The sequence below is a fragment of the Periplaneta americana genome, chromosome 16, assembly GCF_040183065.1.
Source record: "Periplaneta americana isolate PAMFEO1 chromosome 16, P.americana_PAMFEO1_priV1, whole genome shotgun sequence".
In the NCBI taxonomy this organism is placed as follows: Eukaryota; Metazoa; Arthropoda; class Insecta; order Blattodea; family Blattidae; genus Periplaneta; species Periplaneta americana.
In genome coordinates, this window is record NC_091132.1 from 54,987,361 (window position 1) to 55,012,445 (window position 25,085).

General features: G+C 34.9%; 1 protein-coding gene and 1 long non-coding RNA gene across 22 annotated transcripts in view; one reads left to right on the top strand and one right to left on the bottom strand.

Moving 5' to 3' along the window:
• LOC138716285 (uncharacterized) overlaps positions 1-25,085 on the top strand; it is a 96,294-nt gene that overhangs the window by 51,207 nt on the left and 20,002 nt on the right. For 2 of the 21 annotated variants that reach the window (XM_069849210.1, XM_069849195.1), the window contains 8 exons: positions 1,602-1,727; positions 7,057-7,296; positions 10,725-10,793; positions 11,871-11,957; positions 12,356-12,433; positions 17,823-17,969; positions 20,112-20,245; positions 23,037-23,214. In XM_069849210.1, the coding sequence (XP_069705311.1) occupies positions 1,602-1,727; positions 7,057-7,296; positions 10,725-10,793; positions 11,871-11,957; positions 12,356-12,433; positions 17,823-17,969; positions 20,112-20,245; positions 23,037-23,214 (1,059 nt within the window). The remainder of the gene's footprint in view (positions 1-1,601; positions 1,728-7,056; positions 7,297-10,724; positions 10,794-11,870; positions 11,958-12,355; positions 12,434-17,822; positions 17,970-20,111; positions 20,246-23,036; positions 23,215-25,085) is intronic. The other 19 variants (XM_069849199.1, XM_069849214.1, XM_069849197.1 and 16 more) reach the window with 18 other exon arrangements.
• The window catches only part of LOC138716288 (uncharacterized), a 68,224-nt gene that overhangs the window by 16,481 nt on the left and 26,658 nt on the right, over positions 1-25,085 (bottom strand). The window contains exon 2 of the long non-coding RNA XR_011336627.1: positions 24,820-24,984. This is a non-coding gene — a long non-coding RNA (uncharacterized lncRNA). The remainder of the gene's footprint in view (positions 1-24,819; positions 24,985-25,085) is intronic.

Here is a 25,085-nt window from a genome sequence, read left to right on the forward strand (position 1 = left end):
GAATGTACGATAGTTCATAATGACAGGATTTTTACACTTACCTCATATAGAGGGACTTATTCATTCATAGCGTTCTGCTTAAGGTCATGTCTTCCACTGCAAACCTAGTTTTCTTCAATCTTTCCCATTTTTCGCTTCCTCTTAGTCTCTGCATAATATGATCCATGTATCTTAATGTTGTCTATCATCTGATATCTTCTTTTGCCTCGAACTTTTCTCCCGTTCACCATTCATTCAGTAGGCAGTTTCTTCTTAGCCGGTGACCCAACTAATTCCTTTTTCTATTCCTGACCTGTTTCAGCATTATTCTTTCTTCACCCACTCTTTCCAACACAGCTTTGTTTCTTATTTTGTCTGTCCATTTCACATGCTTCATTCTTCTCCATATTTACATTTCCGATGTTTCTAGTCACTTCTCTTCACTTCGTCGTGATATCCATGTTTCTACCGCATACAATACCACACTCAACACAAAGCACTTCACTAGTCTCTTCCTTGGTTATTTTTCCAAAGGTCCGCAGAAGATGTTCCTTTTTCTATTAAAACCTTCCTTTGCCATTGCTAGCTTCCTTTTGACTTCCTGGCAGCAGCTCATGTTACTACTTATAATACATTCAAAGTATTTGAAGTTATTCACTTGTTGGACCTCTGTGGTGACTGAATGGTCAGACCTTCAGACTGTCGCGCAGGCGGCCCGGGTTCGATTCCTGGTCTGGTCTGAGATTTTTTGATCGAAAAAATCCATAGTGACACTTGAGGCAGACAAGGTCGCAGTTGGAGTTTTTCACGGGGTTCTCCCGTTTTTCCCCAAATTAGGCATTTACATCATTCCGTCATCATTTCTCCCTTTCGTCATCATTCCATAGCATTCCCCAAACGTTGGTGATGCATGGAGAGTGCTGGCCTAGGGACGAATGGGGTTGCCTGCTCGAAACCTGGGCACACAGAGAACCTTAGTGTGGTCAGCCGTGTGGGTTTGGGAATGTGTCACCAGAGGGTCAGTGCAATAGATCTTAACAGGTCGCAGTGCTGGGCCATAGCAGCCCCCTTCGTTAAATTTAATTCAATATCCACTTAATTTACTGTCTCATTTCAAATTCGCAAATTTAACTTCTTTAGTTTTCTTCTGATAACCATGGTATCGGGGTAGGAACTAAAGAAAACCATACATTTTATAAAAATATATAATTTTAAGTGTATAATTTCAAAGTTGTGTATATCTATTATCAGGCAGTACATCTCACGTGACAATATGTGTCTAAGGAAGAACAATTGTTTGTATACCGGTACATCTGAAGTCTGATTAGTGTAATATATTGCTAGTCAGCAATGTATGCAGGGGGCCACACTACCCAATTATCTCCTAGATTAGTTGCCTCATGAGCGATGCCTTATTGGTGTCATTTGTAAGGTTAAAATCTGTCTTCGGACAGTTGACTAAACAAAACAATTTCAAAATGTTACTAACATTCATTTTAGACTAAATATTTACTAAACTTGCTTTTTAGCTGACTATGATAAATATAATATTTTATAAAATAGAGTTGTCTTTGGAGAATAGTAGAGGCAACCTGGGATACAGATGATTGTTTCTCCTGCAGGTACAACAGTAACGACAGAATGTCCATTAACCTGTACACCCTGTCCAACAGAAACTACGACACAATGTCCAGAAGTAAACTGTCCATCAGATGGCACATCAATTGGTACAACATATTCTTCAACAGGTATACACAGTACAGAAACAAATTTTTACCCGCCTTACTTTGCATATACAGTTGAACTTGGTTATTGTGACGCAACACCTTTGGAACATCAACAGTCATTAAGAAGTACTGTTTTCATCCTTATTTTTATTACGACACAATTTAAATAACAACTCGCTTATAGTGACATTTAGCTCTAAGAATACATATTCCACGTAGATTAAATCGAGAATGTCATTGAGAGGAATCCTCTGGTAGCTGGTAATGTCATTAGTGACAAATACTGTTTTTAGTTACTGTGCCAAAAGCATTTTATAGGCTAAGAACTGGAATTTTAAGAAAAGAGGGTTGAGTGTGAATTTAGTCAAACTGTTTCTTCTACCATGGCAACAACTCTTTAAAAGCAATTGCAGGCCAAGTTGTATATCGGTAATGTACTGTAGACTGTAACTTCAGACATACAGCTTGCAAACAAATGTTACATACTGGATATTGCAGCCAAGTGCAAAAAAAAAAAAGTTGTTTTAAGTGTGGAAGATAAAGTAATTGTTACAAAAAATCTAGAATGGTCTGAAGATTGAGAATGACTCACAGATGCACAATATTGCAAAACTGAAGCAGAAAAACATTAAACATTCTTAATTGTGAGCAGTGTTATGTATCTTAATTAACGATACTGGTATTTTACATTATAGAATATTCTACGTATTTCACTAAACAATTTTAATACAGTATTTTTTCAAAATAATGAAAAAAGCAAAAACGATTTAAAATATTAAAACATTTGTAAGACTGTAAACCTATATAAAATTACAAATTCAATTATGGTTGGTTTGTTTCTAATGGCCATGTTTGGAATTATTTAACCTACCGGTACTTTGTTTCTTGCTTTCCAATAGAGAGCACTCAGATTTTTAGTTTGTTGCATCTCTTTACAAATTAAATTATAGTGATGTACAAAATACGTAATATTGTGAATGTGTTTATTCCTTGAATTTTACTTGCCTACTGTATTTATTTATTTTTATAGCAACACTCGTTTATTCCGGAATAATTTATTTAGTCCCTTTGATGAATCAAGTTCAACTGCATGTGGAAATGTGAAAGGTTATGCAAATTATACAACATTTTTTGCTTCACACTACATATGCCTTAGCATTTAATATTTCAGAATTGAAGTGCAAATTATTAACATTTGTGACAGTAGATGCAACAAATATTCAAAGAGGGAAAGACACTTGACGTTTCTCTTCTTGCAAATTGAATTTATTAACAATATTTTTTTTGTATATTTGCATCAGTTATTTTTATGTGTATATATCTGCGTCTATCAGCTTGCATGTCAGTAAATCCATCTATCCATATAACAGCCTGTCTATATAATGTACTGTATCTATGCAGTACCGGTATGTATGTAATCTGTCATTTGCCTGTTCGTCCTTGTATCTGTCTGCCTGCCTACCTATCTTTATTGAAACAATATTTCATTTCATATTTCGTTTCATCTAGTAAATTTGGACCAAGTGATTGAATATATGAATAGGACCTATGATTGAGTCGCACTTTTGTTTTAAAATAAGAACTTATAAATTTGGGAGGCGGATATAAATGAGAATGATTAAATATAGAAATTACAATGTTCTGAATGATAATAAATGTTAGTGGTAATTAAGAGTGTCAATGTCAAAGAGATTATTTTGCAACTATCTTACAGACTGCATGACAAAATCTGGTAGCACAGCTATGGACAGGAAAGGCTATTTGGTAGTAAGGTTATAAATTAGGGGTTCTGTAGGCACCTCAAGTTTTTTTAAGACGTAGTAATATAAGAAGTGTTCTAATTGAGATTATGCTGGTCACATTCCTAACTAGTAGAGACACAACTCTAAAAGCGGTGGTTCATAATTTATAGATTGAAGTCACGCTTGCTTTCCGAAATGAAATACAGAGCATCGAGAACATTACCTATCTTAATCAGAGTTGCATCATGAATCAACTTTTCAAATGCACATACGCTTATTGTTTTTCTAGCAATATTTTTTCTGTAATAATGTTTCAGTGACCTGATTATATTATCTTGATCAGTGTAGAATAATCAATAATTTATTATTGGACCTTTATTCTTAGATACACCCTTTTAACACTCAGAATTCAGAAGATGATGGAAATAACATCGAAACTAGTTAATTAGTTGACAAAATGTTAACATAGTAAAATCGTTATTTTTTAAATTTAAATAACGCAATTAGGTCATTAGTAATTATTAGCCATTGAAAGCTTAATCTGAACGTACAATCAAGGAATTACATGAAAATCGGAAACATAAAATCAAGAAAAATAACATTGTTCTTATGTTAGTGTTGGTGGGACTTTTAAAATTGGACGTAGAAACAAGGAAAACATAAAATCAAGGAACGTAAAATCCAGGTCTTATTGTATCTGTACTAGTCATGCATAGGATAATAGCAATATAAATAAAACAGCAGAATATTAAAATATGAATACTGGTAATTACGTTCTGCTCATATCTATTCACATTAACAATAAACATCATTTGATGATCTTCATATCATACCATACCATTCCATTATATCATAAATTGGACTTCTGTTGAGATCAGATTTGCCAGTACATTGAATAATAAGATCAGTTTTAAAAAGTTGTGGAATATTAATAGTGTGTTTTATACGCAGTGTTCACTACTGCTAGACTCCATCTGGCAGGTAGTGATGTACGAGGTGCGTCCATAAAGTAACTTTCCCACTCGTCCCACAGATAGCAAACCATATGTTCCACGAAGCGACTGCGTGTACGTGATAGAGTAATGTCCTGGCATGGTGCATGCGCTAGCAGAACTTCACGAGTGCTCTCAGTAGCTTCGTTGCATTGGTTGAAGATGGACGTTACTATTCCAGCTCCTGCTGCGTGAAGGCGGTCAGTGATAAAGTTTTTGAATGCACAGGGCATAGCGCTGATTGAAATTGATCGTCAGCTGTGCCAGATCTATGGGCAAGCAGATGGTGCGTTGCTGCTGTAGACAATTTTCAGCAGGATGCCAAAATGTGCATGACGAGAAGCGCAGTGGGAGGCCAACCATCATCACAGACGACTTTGTGGAGCAACGCACCATCTGCTTGCTCATGACGTTAGGCCCATAGACCTGGCACAGCTGACGATCAATTTCAATTGGCGCTATGCCCTGTGCATTCAAAAACTTTACCACTGACCGCACTTCACGTGTCGGGAGCTGGAATAGGAGCGTCCATCTTCAACCAATGCAATGAAGCTACTGAGAGCACTCGGGAAGTTCCACTAGCACATGCGTCATGCCAGGACATTACTCTATCACGTACATGCAGTCGCTTCGCGCAACATATGGTTTGCTAGCTGTGGGACGAGTGGGAAAGTTACTTTATGGACGCGCCTCGTAACATTGCTGGGCAATAAATACTGAATGTATTCAATAGTACGTTTTGTTGATTCTTCAGTATATGTGCATATTATGTAACTGTAAAACTTCATTCGCAATACAAATTTAAAAATATACATAATGTCGTTATGTAAGCCACGTACCATTCCATTATACACGGCAATTTTTCATATAGAGACCCCCGCTGTGCCTTCAAAATCCGCAATGTGCATTGAAACAAATTTTTTCAGAAGAAAGAATAAAGCATTATCACTTTTAATTCTCTTGATTTTCAAAGCTGCTTTCGGTATAATTTCAATGAATACACGAAAAATGAAATTATACCACGGAATATAGCTTTGAAAATCAAGGGAATTAAAAGTGATAATGTTTTCTTCTCCTGAAAAATTTGTTTAAATGCACATTGCGGGTTTTGGAGGTGCAGCAACGATGATGCAACTGTAATGACATAAAATTAGAGACTGACAGCTTAGGATTTTAAGTTTAAGCTTGTGTCAAAGCCAATCACACAATAAGAGTGACGAAAATCGAATGGAAGCACAAGAAAGACTTACGCTTCCATTCGATAAGAATATTCCTGTGCATGACAATCTCTAATGATCTTTGATAGACTTAGGGTTGCGTATACCAAATCTCATGCATACAACATCAATAGTTCTGCAAATATATAGGTAACTTTTTGTATGGAATAAGACAAAAAACTAAAGTTACGGGAAATTGCAATCAGAGTTTAGTGTCTTTAAAACAAAGATACAGTAATTCACTAAAATAGATATATCTCAGCCATTTTGAAAGATAAACTAAAACTTTAGCCCAATGCAGTAAAGTGTTAAAAATGGCATCACAGCAGGTGACAAGACCATTAAAGCATATTGGATTTTATGTAATATATTTTTCACATGTCAAAGAGTATTTTAAAGGAGAAAAAAAATTAAGTTACAGGAAATTGAATCATAATTTAGTATCATTTAAAAATTTTGTGCACTAGAGCTTTAAGAAGGCATCACAGCAGCTGACAAGACCATAAATGCGCATTAAATTTTATGTGATGTATTCTTTACATATTGAAGATTATTTTAAAGAAAAACTTTTTTTTTAGTTTCCTTCTTTTTACACCATATTTAACTATCTTCTTCCCTTAAAATAAATAATTGTTGGTAATTCATTATTAATTTACTAGTTTTATTTGAAAACAATTAACAATAATTTTTTTCATTTAGTCTTTTTAAAAAATTACGGTAAAACGCAAAACCTAATGTTGATAATGTACAATTTGTTGGCCGGAAGAGGGGGACCTCCAAGCATGGCTGTTGTAGGATGGCAACAATTAAGATTCACTCTGTACCTTACATGTATGAGGTAATTGGAGCCTTCTTAGAGAAACTTGGGTACCTACTGGTACTTATCGTTTTTTTATATTTTTTTCGGACCCTCTAATGGAAAGGGTTTGCTACATTGAGGGTCTTGTAGGTCCGAAGTTTACACCACTGGATTTAGCGTCCAAATTCTAGGACACAAAATGTAAACGAAATTTATTGTCTTGACTACTTTCTAAAATCGATTTCATTAGTCAGCAATATCGCTCAAGAACAACAGAAATGATTATTCTTTACGTACGATACCTTTCTTATTCTGATTAACCAATTAACCACATTTTTATATACTGACATTAGGTTTCTGTTTACGTCAGACGATTATGTTTACGTTTAAGTTTGAATTATGAATATAGTCTTATAGTCGCAGAGTTTCAACTCATACAGAAGAATCATCAAAACGTAGTGTGAGTTAATTCGAACTTCTGACTAGCTTTAATAAACCATTTTTCATTAGCCATTAGAGGTAGAGTCTGGCAATGACTGCATATCGCATGAAAATACTCTGTAGAATGCAATACATACCTAGGTTATAATTACCCTCCAGGTACAACTAGTGGGACAGGGACTACAACAACTGGGACAGGGACTACAACAACTGGGACAGGGACTACAACAACTGGGACCACTACAACTGGAACTGGAACTGAAACGACTGTAACTACAACCACAGAATCTGGAAATACAGGGGATACATGTCCGCCATGTAATTGTGGTTCTAGTACCAGTACTACTACAACTATTTCTTCTGGAACCTGTGACTGCTGCTCCTTATGCAGTTCTACAGGTATAATAATTTTAAACAAAATTATTAGATAATCATTTTTTTTTCCTCTATTTATTTCTCTGATTCACGTAGTTATAGCCCATTACAACCTACAGTAGGAATAAAGAGGGGCATACATCTAGGGAGCTTAAAATGTTGTGACTCTAGGCCAACCATACTTGGAGGCCTCCCTTTTCCATCCAACAAATCGTTTATAAATTAAAGTCAGATTTCTAATTTTTCTTTTTGATGTTACAAAAATGTCTTCTGTATTGAAAATATTTTTTTTATTTAGGTACACACTACGAAGACAGAAACACAACCCATGTTGAATCTTTTGTACACTACTTTTATTTAGAAACACAACATTGTAAGAATGTAGGGGAAGTGCTGAAGTCTTCAAGTTCAATGAGTTTACAGATGCAGTATTACAGTAAAATGAAATAACATAATGTTATGAAGTTTCTTGGATAAGCATGGTAGAGATGAAACGTGCACCAAAATACTCCACTACCCACTTAAAGACTTTGCATGTTTCACTATCCTCCAGTTCACTTCCTTCCATCTGACGATTCCATTAATGTAGGGTTTCCAGATGTTCCGTAAAATCGGGATCATCCCGTTTTTTGTTAATGCGTCCTGTGTCCCGAGAAAAGTCTTTGGGACAGCTTTCCATCCCGTATTTTAGAGTTCTAAACTGAGAAAAAATGGAAAAGTTGCAATCTATTCCATATTACAAATTACAAACATAGCACTTCATCATAGTAGGTGACTGTAGATGAACTATTATGAAACAATATTATTGTGAGTTGTTAATTTCTCAAGGCGTGTGATGGCAATACCAAATATTTAGATGAAGTCTGGATGGATCTTTTTAAAAGTACTGAAGGAGAACTCTCAAATTTGAAGAGGGTAGTGGAATTCATTATGTGTATCCCTGAAAAAAATGCGTGTGTCGAAAGATTATTTTTTCGCATGAACGCTCTATGGACTGATGAGAAAAATAAATTGTCTGTAAAAAGAATGCTTGTTGTAAAAACATTCTTCAGTGAGGACTGTGTTGCTTTTCATAACATGATTCTTCAAACTAAAAAATTGTTACGGTAAGTGAAATTCATTCTTTAGAGAAATATTGCAAGGCCAAGGCAGATTGATTTATAAGAATATTGTCATGTGAGTAACTTAATGTACCGTATTTTGTAGCTATTTCTGTAGTAACTTAGTAAAAACAATTTGAAGGCAACTTACATAAAGAAGCATAAATTAATTCAAATATGCTCCTTAACAATTTTGTTTACTATTTGTTTACTTACCCTTAGTTAGTAAAGTGTTTATGTAGTAAACTTTACTACACACACACTTTGAAAGATTGGCATATTTGATGGGTGCCCATACTACGAGTATGTAAACTTACTCAGTGATAACTGATGTGTCCCGTATTTTTTTCCAATATGTCTGGGAATCCTACATTAATGATGATCCCTGCCAGTGGATATTTCTTCTTCGTTTCCATCACCAAGTCGCATATGTCTGCCATGATGTAATCAACACCTCTTTGCCATGTTGTTTGTCCCTACGTGAAGTACGATGTTTTTCATATCCTCTTGTTCCTGCTTCTCGATTATGTTCTTCATTTCCTCAACTCTAATTACAGGGTAACATTGTCTCCAGCTCAGTTTGTAGATTTCCTATGTGGCGCATTATGGAATCTCAGATGATGACGCATGCTGCTCCACATTTCTTTTTCTTCTCCTTCTCCTCGCCATTTTCAGTTATTAATTTCCTGTACAATTTTTTCTCGTTAACTTTATTTGGCATATTTTGTTGTACACACGAGTCAATTCATTCAGGAAAAATAGACATGACTGCTTATTTTTTCTTGCAATTGCTTCATTCGCTGTTATGCTTGCTCTAGTTTCTCGTATAGCTAGCTTTTTTTATCTTGATCTGAAGGCTCGTGAGTTCCCTCTTCATCCTGCCTCATTCCCGCAGACCTTACATACCCACGTTTCTTCTATTGTACTATCTCTTCCCTCTTGGTCTTTTGACATATGTTAGATGAAATAAATTATCACAGTCATTGCATAGTACATCTACCCATAAGTTATTTCTACAGTTCCCACACTTAACAGTGGTCACTTCGTTGTTGTTAGCAGGTCCTGGGTTCAGTTCAGTACTACCAATAATCAGCAGTATCGAGAATCGCAATCAGTAGGTAGGTGAAAGATGAGATTTCAGCCCCGCTCTATCCTTGACCTTGAAGCCCAGCTGTCTATTCCAGCCTGGTGCAACTCTCACAGTTCATTGTAGTTGATTTTAACCCTTTCTTCTCTGCTGCGTAAGAATGCATCCTTCCTCTCAGCTGGCCTGGCCTGACTACATATTGTTCTGCTTGCATTCGCTTGTTCTCCTTGTATTCTCTTTGTTCGACTTGTTTTTCCTCTGTTCTACTATTCTTCTCCTAGTACTCTTTGAATTCCCTTAGTTTTCCGTGTATTCCTCTTGTTCTTGTTCCACGCGTTGTTAGTGAACAAGTGCATAAAGATATGCAGCATAGTAAAGCTGTGTACCTGCCTCCAGGTGATCGCACCCACACGTAGTTCTATGTAAAGATATGAGGCATAGTACAGCTATGCACATGTCGATTTTTTTTATTATTCTGAGAAATACTGTAGACTTTGGGTTAAGTGTCCTAAGAGAAAAGTGCCTACATTGTTTTGAAGTATAAAGTTATTAATTTTCTTCTCTTTAATATCTGCTATTCATTTAACATAAAGAAACTCGAAAATTTTAGATGCAGTTAATTTCTGAAATAAGATGTGATTGATTATTATCATTGTTTTGAAGTATAAAGTTATTAAGAAAGCTTCTTGCAAATGAAATGATTGTGAAGACTGTTTGTTGAGGGGTTACTAATTCAGAGCTCTCAACTTTTGTACTCTGCTAAGACACTAGCAGATTGAAATAAAAATTAATAAGACTGATCTTCCAATTTCTTCATTAAACATTTTTGGCATCACATACTTTTATTTTTATTTTTAAATTTTTCAGGTTCAACATTCCTTGAGTGCTCAGAGTTCCCAACAAATTCTACATCTTGCGAAATTAGAAATAGATAGAAATAAAAATAGATAGATACTATCTTTGATATGATAAAATTACGTATCAGTTTATATTCATTAAATGAAAATAGAAATTGTTATTTTATAGTAACAAAAGAGAAAACTATTTTCATGCGATTAAAATCATGTCTTATTACAACTATTTCAGGTTAAGAAATGTCTGCAATAACTTTAGAAAACTGAAATAAGATTTATAATTTTCATTAAATCAGTACACGAGTATACGTATTGAGTCATTTTAATTTAATAATAAAATTCTGCACTCACAGTTGTATAAAATAGTTTCATCATTTTGCGGCACAGAAGTCATTTTCAATTTTTTTTTAGATCCTTCAGATTCAACATGTCCACCCTGTGCAGAGTCCACAACAACCTGTACACCTTGCGATGTTACAGGTAGGCCTATATACAGTGTGTGCCAGTGAACGTTCCTGGTGTTTCTGTTAGTACGAGCAGTAGGTCCCAGTCCCCTCCCCCTGCTACTGCTGCTGCTTGCATCTAAGAAGTCACTGCACTTTGCCAGATTAAAACTAACATAGTGTGGTATATTACTCCTTATGTTAGCCGGCAGTAAAGTCATGCAGTGAGTCAGCTAAGAATAAGTACAATTTATTCTCTTATATTCTGTTTTGGTTTGCAATGGTTACACATTCAATGCATGAACGTGTACTGCACACATTTTCAAAATGTACATATGGAAAAAAGAAGTCGTGTAGCAGCACAAGTGAAAACTTTAGACGTAAATTTCCTGACCGCCCAGTTCCATGTAGAAGCAATATTAAATTTGGTTATATGCCGGAGGAACTTGAAGAAAAAATTCGAACAGAAATTCGTTCTAATGCAGAGGAACTGATACATGTGAATGACAATTTCTCACAACAGTGTGAATTATGGTCACACGAGATGAATAATACTTCCAGCAACTACTGTGAGGAGGGTGAGGACCAAATGTTATTATTAATGTAACAAAGTACTAGTACGTAAGTTTTAATCCAACAAAGTGCTATGGAGTTCACATATGCAAACAGAGGTGGGAGCATGGGATGCTGCTGCTGGTCAGCTGACAGATACACTGGGAACATTTGTTGGGATTCACTGTATGAATGAAAATAGATAATATCCTTGATAGTATATGTGATATTTTTGTACGATAAAACTAATTTGTAGAATGTAGAGAAGTTATAACATTTTTGAAATTACAAATTACTTAGTAACAAAGCAAGAAAACTGCTTTACGACACCTGAGTAAAGCCATATCTTATTATTGAAACGATTTCAGGTTAAAAAGACATTTGCAAGAAACTTTTGATACCAGAAATTAATGTAAGATTTTTATTGTTTTAAACGTTCAATGAATTAATGAAACAGTAGGATATTGAATCATTTTAATTCAGTAATTACTTTCTGCACTCAAAGTTTTATAAAATGGGTTAATTGTTTTGTGGCACAGAAATTACTTCCTATTCTTTGTAGATACTCCAGGTTCAACGTGTCCTTCATGTCCTGAAAATCCAGAATGCCCAGAGTCCCCAACAACTTGTAAACCATGCGATGTCACAGGTATATAGAAATAGAAATATATTCTTCTATGATATATACGAATATGTTTATGGGATAAAGTTAACGAATTCCACACAAGTACCTATTTAAAATGTGCAGATGTTCATAATATTGTTCAAAATACAAACGTAGTTTCAAATTATAACAGTAACAAAGCGAGAAAACTGCTTTACTGCACCTGAGTAAAACCATATCTTATTATTGAAACGGTTTCGGGTTAAAAGACGTTTGCAAGAAACTTTTGGTAGGCCTACCTATAGGTAATTAATGTAAGATTTACTGTTATACACTTCCAATGAATTAATGAAACAGTATATTGAATCGTTTTAATTCAGTAATCACTTTCTGCACTCACAGTTTTATAAACTGGCACAGAACTTATTTCTTATTATTTGTAGATTCTCCAGTTTCAACGTGTCCTTCATGTCCAGAATGCCCAGAATCCCCAACAACTTGTAAGCCATGTGATGTCACAGGTATTTAGAAATAGATTCTTCTATGATGAGATAAAGATAATGAATTCCATACAAGTTTTTAGAATGTACAGATGTTCATAATATTGTTCAAAATACAAACGTAGTTTCAAATTACATAAATTAACTGCAAGTAGAAGAAATAATCTAACAGTACCTAAAACAGTAAGGAAACTGCTTTTCCTGATTGAAACCATAATGTCTTATTTAAACTATTTCTAGTTGACAGCCATTTGAAATTGTCTTTTGAAAGCTAAAGTAACTTAAGTTACTGTAAGATTTATTTATAATAATTTTCATGAAATCAATAGAGGAATATAATAAAATGGTTTTAATTCACTAAAGAATTTCTCCACTATCAGTTTTATGAAATGGTTTCATTGTTTTGCTGCACAGAATTCATTCTCCATTGTTTTACTTATTTCTTCAATGCTAATTACACATAGTGATCAATTTCTTGATGTCCTGTTGCCAATAGCTTCTGTGCAGCTGGTAAGCTAAACCAGTCTCTAGTAATGCTGACTGCATGGGCATAAGACAGAGCAAACAAAGAATGGAGCATTGGCATCTAAATGTAGATAATACTGGGAATGCTGTCCCTATCCATGTACACATTCTTAATAGGTACTTTTGAAAATATTGCTCATCATTTGAAACAGTCTCCCTCCGAATACAGTCTTTTGATTAGTCTAATTTACAAACTTCGTCTTTTAGATTTTGCCACAATTAAAAATCGTAGGTGATCAAATCGGGGTGGTAATCCAACACTAAGAGTCTTGTCGTCACGCACCCTTTTTATTTCATATGGAAGCTGTGGCTGTGTGAGTAGTTGTGAAATTTTGTTGAAAGACGACGTGTCAACGTTTGTAATCAGGTGTTTATTGTCTATATATTTTAGAATTATTGTAATTGTGTCATTAAATGAAATTGGTATTTAAAGACACACCACCTACAGTCCTACAGGGTTGTCAACAGTCGAGCTTTCCGACCAAATGTAGATTACAGTGTCCAGATGAAGGTATTGGACAGATGCATAATGTTTTCCTTTGTTTATTTTACGACGCTTTATCAGTATCAACTGCTATGGTTATCTAGTGTCTAAGTACAATGAAGGAGATAAAGCCAACAAAATGAGTCCAGGGTCAACTGCCGAAAGTTTTTTTAATTGGTTATTTTACGACAATTTTTCAACTGCTATGGTTATATAGCATCTGAATGAGAGGAAAGTGATAATGCCAGTGAAATGAGTCCAAGTTCCAACGCCTAAAGTTACCCAGCATTTGGTCTTATTGGGTTGAGGGAAAAGTCCGGAAAAAACCTCAACCAGGCAACTTGTCCCAACCAGGATTTGAACCCGAGCTCGCTCATTTCACAGCCAGGCATGCCAACCATTACTCCACAGTGGTGGACTGCAAAATCTTCAGTTCTTCACGTAGATCTAAACATTTTGAAATAAATTTAGATATATTATTTTTTCTGAAAAATACATGTACTGTACTTAATTTTAATGGATTATAATTCATAATACAACATAATATAATACCAGTAGCGATAAGCCTTTAGGCCAATGTATGAATCATCTATGAACCTTGCATTCCTTACTTTAGCAAGCAGTATAACATCATGGCTAATCGTTTGTCAGTACACGGACTTCTTTTTGGAGTTCGTGGTACCATCTCCAAATACACCTATAACCTTTTAAAATCAAAAGGATTCACATTTTGCAATGTTGAGAAAATCCATAGAGAAATTCTAAAGGACTCAATTCAAATTTTGAAATTTCATCTCTATTTCAAGTAATATGATTCACTTTAATTTTCTTTTGAAATTTATTGTATGTATTTTCATTGTAAATTTTTATATATGTGCTTATTTTCTGAATCCTTGAAGGGCAGATGGTTTTATTTTATAAATCCGATGTGTATAGTTTTCATTATTATGTTTAGTAATGTTACATCTTTGTACCTACTATTGGAAACATTGAAATCTAAGCGACAAATTTCAATACCGATATGTTAAAATACCGGTACCCCATTGTTGAGAACTAGTTGAAAAAAAGAAAACATGTACAGTAGAATCTCGATAATCCGAGGTAATTGGGGGGTGAGGGTACCTCGGATTTGGAATAACTCGGACTACATGGAGCATCATAGGAAAATTCTTAAGTCACGAAATAAAACCAATAACAACTAAAGCTAAGGGAATCATTTTCTCAGAAAGAAATTTAAAAGTTCCACTCCATTTTGAGTAAAGAGTAGATTTTCTTCATTCCACTTTCTCATTTTCTATGCAGTCACATAGTTATTGAAGCAAGAAATTTCATCAAATAAATTATCCTCATCCAGGTCAAGTCCATCTACATTAGAAGGAAAATTATGGACTGTCTCGTCAAATTGTTCTCTTTCTAGAGGAGATATCAGCAATTTAAATATAATTCATGTGAATGAATAACACTGGCACTGGGATATTCAATTGCATTTTCATAAAATTCAGAGAAGTCTGTTGTGAAATAAGAGCCATTTAAATAACTACTGAAGCTTTCCTGGCAACGTGATAATTCGAAATTTTCTCAGGCTTCCAGCCAGGTCATAAGTTGGTGATCCACCGACGTTTCGAGGATGTTCATCTTCCTCATCTTCAGGGTTAAATTATATCTGAGGGTACCCAGCTCCTTAATTTATAGTGCCAGAGGGAGTCAGCCGAGGAGCTGTGCGCCGATTGGCTGTTATTAGTGCGGACCGCGGCGAGAACGCTGCCGACGTGTCGTCTTGCTTTGTGCTTTCCGGCTGAATGACCTTGGGTCTCATGGTGGGCTCGGCGGACGAGTTCTCATGTGTCCTCCACTGATGACGGCCCGTCGTCCGGCCGGTGAGAAATTTAATAGCCGGTGCCCATGCCGCGCTTAGTTGGAGACCGAGTCCCGGTTCAAGTTACTGCGTTCCGCCGCTATGACCAGGGTTTCTTTTACTCTTCTATCCCAATAGCCCGCACACTTTACCAGGACCTCGGTGTTATTGAAATTAGCCCTATGGCCATTTATTCTAAAGATACCGAAAAGTTTCTTAATTAATAGTGAAACAAACTTTTCTTCTTTCCTGTTTTTTATTAACTTCGATAACAATGGAAGACTCAAATGTAGTTACGTCCTCACTTTCATTTTTGATTATGGCATCATGATAAAACGGCAAAGTTGCTTTAGCAAAATTTATCGCAGCAATGTGCAAGAATCATTAAACCATATTAATAATTAACGATGAAAATCCTGGGATATATGGGAAAAAATTTTTAATCCAGGGATATTCGGAGGACTGTCCCTGGGAAAGATGAACGTCTTGTAACCTTAGGTTAGGATGATTAATTAAATAATATTAGTTGATAATAATTATGAACATTTTACACAAAGTAGGCTTACCTGTTTGTCATTAAAATCAGTCCTTCTATTTTTATGCACTGCAAAGTGGCTTATGACAAGTTCATTGAAATTCGGGAATGTCAGCAACTGTTTTTGAGTTCTATTCTTGACAGTCCTACCCGCTTTTGCTTGGAAGTACAAAATTGTTTTCGTAATGTTTTTAACGTAGGTAATTAATTTTTATAAGCACAGTGAATCCTTGATGTAACAGAATACTAAAATAACTTATGGTACAATAGGGATTAAGCATTTTTGATAGCAACTTTTAACCAACCTCCTTTAGAATACAAAGTTTTACCAAATTCCCGATGTTTTAAGAATTATTTAAAAAACGTTTTTGAGAAGATTATTTATTTTAATTCTCGGTTGGTTTATTTATTTGATGGTTTCAAACTTTATTTTTTCTTTCTCCCCAAAACTTTATGTTACATTACTGTTTTGTTTTTTGAATATCTCCGCAATTGGTTTGAAGAAGTTCACAAGAGGTGAACAATTGTCCGTTGTGATTCACTACATTCACACATGTATCCTTCTGGAGAGGAAATTTTGAAGCATTCAAAGTACCGGTAACTTTTGAATTTTACGTGTTCGCTTACAAACTGTCTGAGGATGAACGCTGGTAAGAAGTATTTTGAGGATAGATGATGGGAGCGGTCGGAAAAAAACGTCTTCCCATTTACATAGGAAATAGGAAGACTGGTGTGACTGTATTCCTTGTGTGACTTGCGCTGAGGACTTCACAATTTCGTCGGCCCTTTCATTCCCTGCGATTCCCACATGGCCTCTGATCCAGGATAGGCAGATGTGGGTCCTGCTGTTCCCGCTTGAGTTCCTTATGGCAGTGGCTATAGAGTGAGCATTATACTTATCACCAATAGCGTTAATCGAGGCCAGGGAGTCACTGAAAACACGGGTATTACAGCCATTTTCTTGACACCATGATACTAAGTAATTAACTAGCGGACTTACTCGTGTTAATTATGTAAGTTTGTGCGGCTTACAGCTGTTTCGGTGCTTAACACACAATCCTCAGAGCCTACTAGACCTTGGCGTCATCTCGAACTTCTCTGCCTGTTATGTGGGTGTGTTTGATTGTTGAAAGGTGTTGAATAATGGAGTCAAATAGTGTGTGTGTACTGAAATTGATCTGTGTGTTGAGAATTTGATCGGGATGTGTTTTAGTGTGTTTGTATATTTCGTATTGTTCTAGTGTGTTGAGTTTTTGGTTCTTGGGTTGTATGTGTAGGATTTCCTTGTCTGCATTTATGTTATTGTATTTATGGTTAGCATTGATTATGTGATCGGCGTATGTAGATGTATTGTGTCCTCTGGTTATTGCTTTAATGTGTTCTTTGTAGCGTGTTTGGAATGATCTGCCTGTCTGTCCAATGTAGAACTTGTCGCAACTATTACATGTGAGTTTGTATACGCCTGTGTGGTCGTATTCATTTGTTTGTGTTTTTTGTGTGTTGAGATGTCTTTGTAGTGTGTTTTCTGTTCTGTATGCTATGTTTTATTTCTGCTTTCTGAATGAAGATGTGATCTTATGTGTGCTTTTGTTTTCATATGTTAGTGTGATGTATTTCTTGTGTTCTTGTGTTTGTGTTGTGTTTTGCGTGTTTTTGTGTCTGTTAAGTTTTTGTTTTGTCTTTCTTACATAATTAACACGAGTAAGTCCGCTAGTTAATCAATTACTTATATTCAAGTGTTAAAAGTAGTGTATGCAGGAATCAAAATGGACCATGATACTGCTTCTTGTTCTCCAATTGATTTACGAATCATCGATAAGTTCTAATTGCTGCACTTGAGTGGGCGGCATTTTCAGAAGTAGGCTATGGTTGTCCCTATCTACTGTGTAGCAGCTGTTGGCAACAGAACATCCAAGGAAATAATCCAGTATAATATAAAATGAAAATAGAGTTGTATATTGTTCTAAATATAACACAATTATTGATTGAACTTAACTTTGTGTGTCTGCAGTGCCTCCAGGAGAAACAAAATCAGTGAAGTTTCTTGAACCAGAAGCTATAGTTAGCATATTTCCAATTGCAAGAGGACCAATAAAAGTCATGTCTGCATCCTGTAATTATGATTGTGTTCTAAAATATCGCTTTGAGAATGCTGATGGTAAGTGAAATATTTATCATGATTTTCTAAGTGATCTCCTAAAAGAGAACTGTGATTCATTTTTTCTGTTTTAACAAAAATGCTTTTCTTTTCTGTGTTGTTATGTATAGTTTTTAATCACTGATAAAGAATTAACTTTCCTTCTTTGTTTTGTACTGATAAGGAAATAGTGTTCCTGTGACGAAATGTTTTAATTTACGAGTTACTGGTAATTTAAGACACAAGTACAGGTAGCTATTTATGTACCGGTATTATTAATGTAGCTAGTTAATAATTGGTGACATAATAGTGAGATTATACACATCACATTTTCTAGTGTTCATGTATCGTCGAAAGCGAAATATTGTAAGGTATGTTCGAGATTATAGTAAACAAAGTTCATTTTACATTTACAACAAACTGTAATTACCGGTATGTAAAAAAAAAAATATTGTACCGGTAATGGGGTTATCAAAAGTGCTAGCAAAGGTTAATCATTAATTCCATGGCTGATTTCGTCCTCTCTATCCAGCATATTAACATTCTTTCTCAAGGAATAATAGCAACATTGCTGTTTATTTTTAAAAATTGTCAGTTCGTATTTCTCTTTACATTCGAATTTACTGTGTCATGCATTTATCTATTGATTAATGTTAACAAGTCAGAAATTATCCATTAAACAACAAAATTTTTCGGTAACTTGCTAGGCGACATTGTTGCACACACAACAGTTTTACACTAAACCTAGAGATACCTAACATAACCTAATCTAACCTATTCTTTGATTAATTATTGCTGAAATAACTGCTACAGGGTTAATGTAAAAGTGGTCGATATGTAACAACGTTTCCTAGAAAATTACCGATTTTTCATGTAATTATACATTTGCCTCATAAGTGGTGCCTTGTTTGTATCACTCGTGAGGTTCAGTCCTGTCTTCAGACAGTTGACTAAACAACAACAATATCACTGAAACTACTACAGCCGGAGCTATATACCTTGATATGCTGCAACAATGGCTCTTTTCTGAGTTGGAAGAATACAGTGCTGACTTCATTTTTCAAAAGAATGGCGTCTTCCACTCGCATTATGATAAAAATGTTCAGGTCCACTTCAATCACCGATTATGTGAAGCTGCAGGGGATCATGAACTAATACATTAGCCACCATGTTCCCCAGATTTCTTCCCCTATGATTTCCTTTTGTGGGTTTATCAAGGATTGTGTTTTTGTGCCACCACTTGAAACAGTGCTGGTTGAGCTGCGCATATGCATTACAACAACCATCGCAAAGATTGACCCCGATGTCAGTATGCTACAAAGAATTTGGCAGCAACTTGATTACAGGCTTGATGTGCATAGTATTATGCGTGGAGCGCACATTGAGCATTTGTAATGTGTCTGAAAAAATTGGTATATTTTCCTTTCCATCAATACTTGATAAATTATTGAAATTAGGAACATCATTTTGGCCAGTTTCATAAAGATATCAGTTTTTGTTCATGCATGACTCTATGATGACCATCGAACAGTACTAATTAACAATAATTTCTCTAAGTTAGATTTAAAGTATTTACTGAAATGTATACCTACAGCATATTATCATAATTTATGTGTACCGGTACAGGTCAATTCTGAGGGTTCTTTTCTATCGTACTGAAGTATGCAGGCATAATAATTTACATATAATGTAGGCTACCTGTACCGATAGTTTTTAAATTCACTATTTTAAACTAAAATAATATCTGCAATCAATCAGAAACATATGAGCCGTTTAGAGCAAAAGCGGTGTAAGTCAAAATTGAGTAATGAGGTTTAAAGTAAAAATTCTGTAAAATACAGCACAAAGTAGCAATTAATATGTCCTTCGTGCTGTCCACTGACTACTAATAGTTTAAATAAATTGAATATTAATTGCTACTTTGCGCTATATTTTACAGAATGTTTACTTTAACTCTCATTACCCATTTTTGACTCACACCACTTCTGCTCTGAACGGCTCATATATAACACCGTTTATTTATGACTAATGCTTTCTTGTTTTCTAAAATATATTTCTGGGACAAGGTATGAAATTGAAAATAATATTATCATTCCTTTCTTAAGAAGTAAATAAAGTTTATAAGCTGTGTTGTACAATTAATTTTGTGAGTTTTTATTGCAGGTGATCTGGAAAAGAAACTTGAAATAAATAGCAGCAATGGTACTATAAGCGTGAAAGAGGAGATTAAAAGTTCTTCCATTTTTAATGTTATAGCGGAAGATGAACAAGATAGCACATTAAGTAGTAAAGCTTTGGTTAGTAGAATAATTACTACTTTACATTTAACCTTATAAATTTATATTACAATATCCTAATGGTTCACTGTAAGCATTGTGAGTTCAGTCACTTTTGAGTTATTCTGGGAAGAAACAACCTGATGTGATCATCATCCATTTATGTACATTTGCTCAAAAAACTTCTGACAGCAATCTTGAAAATATAATTTGTCAGGGTCCCATTTGGAAGTGAGACCACTCTACATTAAGGTTACCAGACATCCCCATTTCCCAGGGGACAGTCCCCAAATTTTGCTTTCTGTCCCTGGACAAAATCTGTCTCCGGAATGTCACCAGATTTAACAGTTTTTTCCTATATATTCCTGCATTTTCATTGTTAATTATTAATATGGTTTAATGATCCTTGCACATTGGTGTGATAAATTTTGCTAATACAACTTTGGCGCTTTTCATGATGCCATAATCAAAACTGTAGGTGAAGACGTAACTGCAGTCGAGTCTTTTATTGTTATCGAAGTTAATAAAAAAACTGAATTCCAGGAAAAAAGATACACTTGAATTCCTCCATCAATTAAGCGACTTTTCGGCATCTTTAGAATAAATGGTTCTTATTTCACAACAGAATTCGTACTGTCTCTCATGAATATTATGAAATTACTGTTGAATATCCCAGTGCCTGAGTTTTTCATTTATAAGATAAGATATCCACGAAATGTACTTATATTGCTGAGATCTCCACTAGAAAGAGAAAAATTTGAAGAAACAGACCATTATTTTCCTTCAAATGTAGATTGACGTGACCTGAATAAAGATAATTTAATAGATAAAATTTCTTGCTCGAAGAAATATGTGACTTCGGAGAAAAATGGCAAAGTGAAATGAAGAAAATGCTACCCTTTGCTCAAAATGGAGTGGATTTTTTTTTTCGAGAAAATGATTTCCTGTGTACAAGTGCAGAAGTTGATTGATGAACTATCTCTGTGTCCTGGAAGCAGTGCTTCAGTGGAGAAAATTTCCTTAATGGACATAATGTGGACATCCCAAAAATCCAGAATGAGTTTAGTGCCAGGAATTTGTTGAAAAATTGGGTAATAGAGAAGACCTGCTTAAAAAATGCACTCTTCTATTAAATAACAGTAGTTTAGTGCGTAAATAGAATGAATACTAGTATTTTAATTATTTAAATTTTGTAAAAACAATATAAGTGAACACAAACTAAGGGGCCTACTTCCATATTAAGAAATCATTTCTTTGACAGTAATTATAAATTTTATAACCAATTCCTTTTCCTCTTCCTGATCAGTTTCAGTATCATCCTTTCTTCACCCACTCTTTACAACACAGCTTCGTTTCTTATTCTGTAGTGTTCGCTCTTATATTGCCTTACATTTAAGGAAAAATGAAAATCTTGAAGTACATGAAGAAGTACATTGTATATCCGAGGATGGCAGTAACAGACGAGCAGATACCGGTATAGTTGCTCTTAATAGACAAAAGAAGAAGGCAGTAATATTGGACCCAACTGTACAGTTCTATTTATCTCAAGCATTAGCGGATGATCAAGAAAAACAAGACATTTACCGCCCATGTGCACATGGGAGGTGAGGAGTTTGCTTTTTGGTGCCCGTGGATCGGCATATAAATATACTACTGACATTTTAAAACAATATGATATGTCATCCCAAGATATTAGAAATATCTGTTTAAATATCTTAAAGAAATCCATAGGCATTTTACATAATCATTTATATTATGTTTAATTTTTTTAACTTTCTAAATTGCATATTGTACTATGATTGCTACTTACTGTATTGATTTCTCTCTCTATTCCATAATATATGCATTTCTTTAATTGTTTTCCGGACCTATATGGTCACCTGTTATGACAGGCGGATATAAAATAAATAAATATATATATTGTCCATGTCCTGGGGGCCTGTCCACATGGTGAACTTCTACGAAATACGCGGCATCATACAGTAAGATCTATAATAGCAACTGCCTTAAGGAACAAAGGTTATTCAGTATATGAAGAACTACATGGCATATTTAGTGAGGGCAGTAATCGAAGAATCGGCATAATTGCATTTAAACCTCCCTCTCTTGAAGGTTATATCATAGACCCTACTGTGAGATTCGAATCGCATGAACACCAGCCAGAAGAAGTACACGAGGAAAAAAGGAATATATATATATATATATATATATATATATGAACCTTTCATCAGTTTTTATAAGGACAATCTGGAATCCATTGTCATTATGGGACTAATGATAGGAGCCTGTGGGACCATACCCCGGTTCCTAGTCGACTTCTGTAAATCTTCTGGCCTGCATAAAAATATTTTAAGAGATCTAACAATTGCAGCACTCAAAGGCTCAGTAGCTATTTTCAGGCATCATACATATGGACCATGATTATTCGCATCTCCTTGATGTTACTGCGTTTAATATCATGTGTTTCAATATAATTCAAATTGTTATTTTTCACTATAACAACAATGTATCACTAAGCCTCAAGGCATTTACTCTATTGTATCATGGTACTCTTTGTCGATGGCAACCTGTAGTGGTTACAGGAAGAAATTAAATAAATATATATATAATTTCTGTGCTCTCTGTCCTCTCTTTCTTTCTGTGTTACACTCTGCACACCAGTGGCTAAGTGAGATGGCAGAGGCTAATTCCATTAATTTTCTGTATTTTTTTTACTATAATTAGATAGGCCTTTATAAATTAAGAATATTATTTTTTGTTTAATTTTATTTCTTTCTTTGCATTGCTAATTACAATTTTTTTTTTGTCACAGGTGTTTTTGAACTTATACACCATGACGCCATGTATAGGTGAAGATGGTAGTCAGTGGTCGTATTCGTTTTCAATAAAGAATATCAAGGAAGGGATGCAGGCTCAAAGCTTGGAGAAGTGCAACTGGAATGAAACCTGTTCATGTGTGCTGAATGATATTGAACCATCTGCGGCGAAAGGTAGGAACTCCTGTTATTTTATAAATATATTAGACCTCCGCTTATTCTTTGTAATATAAGGGTCGAGTTGAATGGCTACTCGAACAAATGGTATAATCTGATTTTTATATACAAAGTGCATAATAAAATATTCTGAGATTCCCATTGTAATGCAACTGCTATTGTCGGCATGCTACATAGGACTAGACTGGATAAACATCGAACTGTATTACCATGCCAGGATTTATATGGAAAAACAAAGTCTGAAATATGCACAATAAATCAATAATTACCAGAATGCAAAAACATGCGAAGTCCAATTTTTGTAGAGTTTACTATGTGAATGTTATGTCAGGTAAGTAAAAAATGTTTTTTTTTACATCGAGGTTCTATATGCACACTTTATTTCTTTGTTTACGTACTTTTTTCTTCTTCCAAAGAACAACTAACAACTTTTCAGTGTTTTCTGGCGTCATACTTTATTACCTACAGCATACTTGGGTATTGTGCCTCAATTGAGAAATTGTGCCTCACTGACCTTCACAGAGCTTATCGCTCTGAGTGACATCATCTTCACAGTCCCCTTTCCTCCCTCACGTAGCTCCTAGGCGTGGGCAGGTTCTATATCAGTTTCATAAGCAATATCAGTGGTGACATAATGGCATTATCAAAGCAGTGTGTACGCCTTAGAAAACGATTATTTCATGAGAAATTGGAGGAAGAGTTTTTTTGCTGTTTAGAAGGGGAGAACATACAATGATTGTTATGCTGGAAAATCCTATTAGGCATTAATAAATTTAATATACAACGACATTACTCCTTATATCATAAAGAATATGCTGAATTAGAAGGTAAGACAAATTAAATGTTATTTTTCGTATTATTCCGAAGAAAATTTATGATCTTAACATTTGCATAGTATACTAAATACGACATTATACCTTAAACACGCTGCATTAGAAGGTAGCCTACGAGGAATTAAATGTTGTTTGTACGTATTATTTCCAAAAGAAATTTATACAAAAATATCAAATGTGCGTAGAAAACGAAATATGATTTTCTGAACGTGCAAATATATTAAGTAATCTTGAGAAACGCCAGAATATTCAAGAAAATAAACGTAGACAACGTGATGGAATATTATTGGCTAGTTACGCAATTTCTCGCATGTGATTTAAATCAATTCAGCGACAGAGAAACAGTAAAGAGGTTTATGATTAAAGCTGCCGAATTAATTTGCCAAGTTGAATAAAAGTTTCGAGTCTCTCACGTTAACCAAGCGCTTTCCTAATAATTTGCCACTGACCGCCTTAGCGGTTATGATAAAGTGACGCAGGTCACAGAAGTTTATATTTCCCATCCTACTCTGCAGTCTCCTCTCCTAGTAAACAAACTATTTCAAATCGAGTGCCTCACGTAACCGAAAATTGTGCCCATGTATGACCTACAGGGATATTTTTGAATGCATGAACACATTAAAATCAGAAATACTCCATAAATATAATCAGGAATCACAAGGGAAAAATGAGCAGAAATAAATAATTTTACAATTCATTTTGAAGATTTTTCAGATAAGTTGTAGTTCAAGTTCAAGTTCACCCCATAATGTCCCCTCGGGGCACTGACCTCTTCCTAGGAAGGTGGCTGATTAAGGCGATCCCGATTAGCCATGCCAGGAAGGATCCTCCTTTAAGTCGTAACACTTTTTGCACGTGTTCTTTTAGCTTCTCCCTTGCTGCTCTCTGGTCCTCCTCTGCGACACACTCTTCTGTGTGATGTCTCATTGTGTTCCTATACATGAAGATATTTCAACTAAGTTACTTCTAGTATTTTAAACGCATTCTTATGAATTAAATGAGTCTTTAACCTACAATTTCTTGTTCTTTTTCACA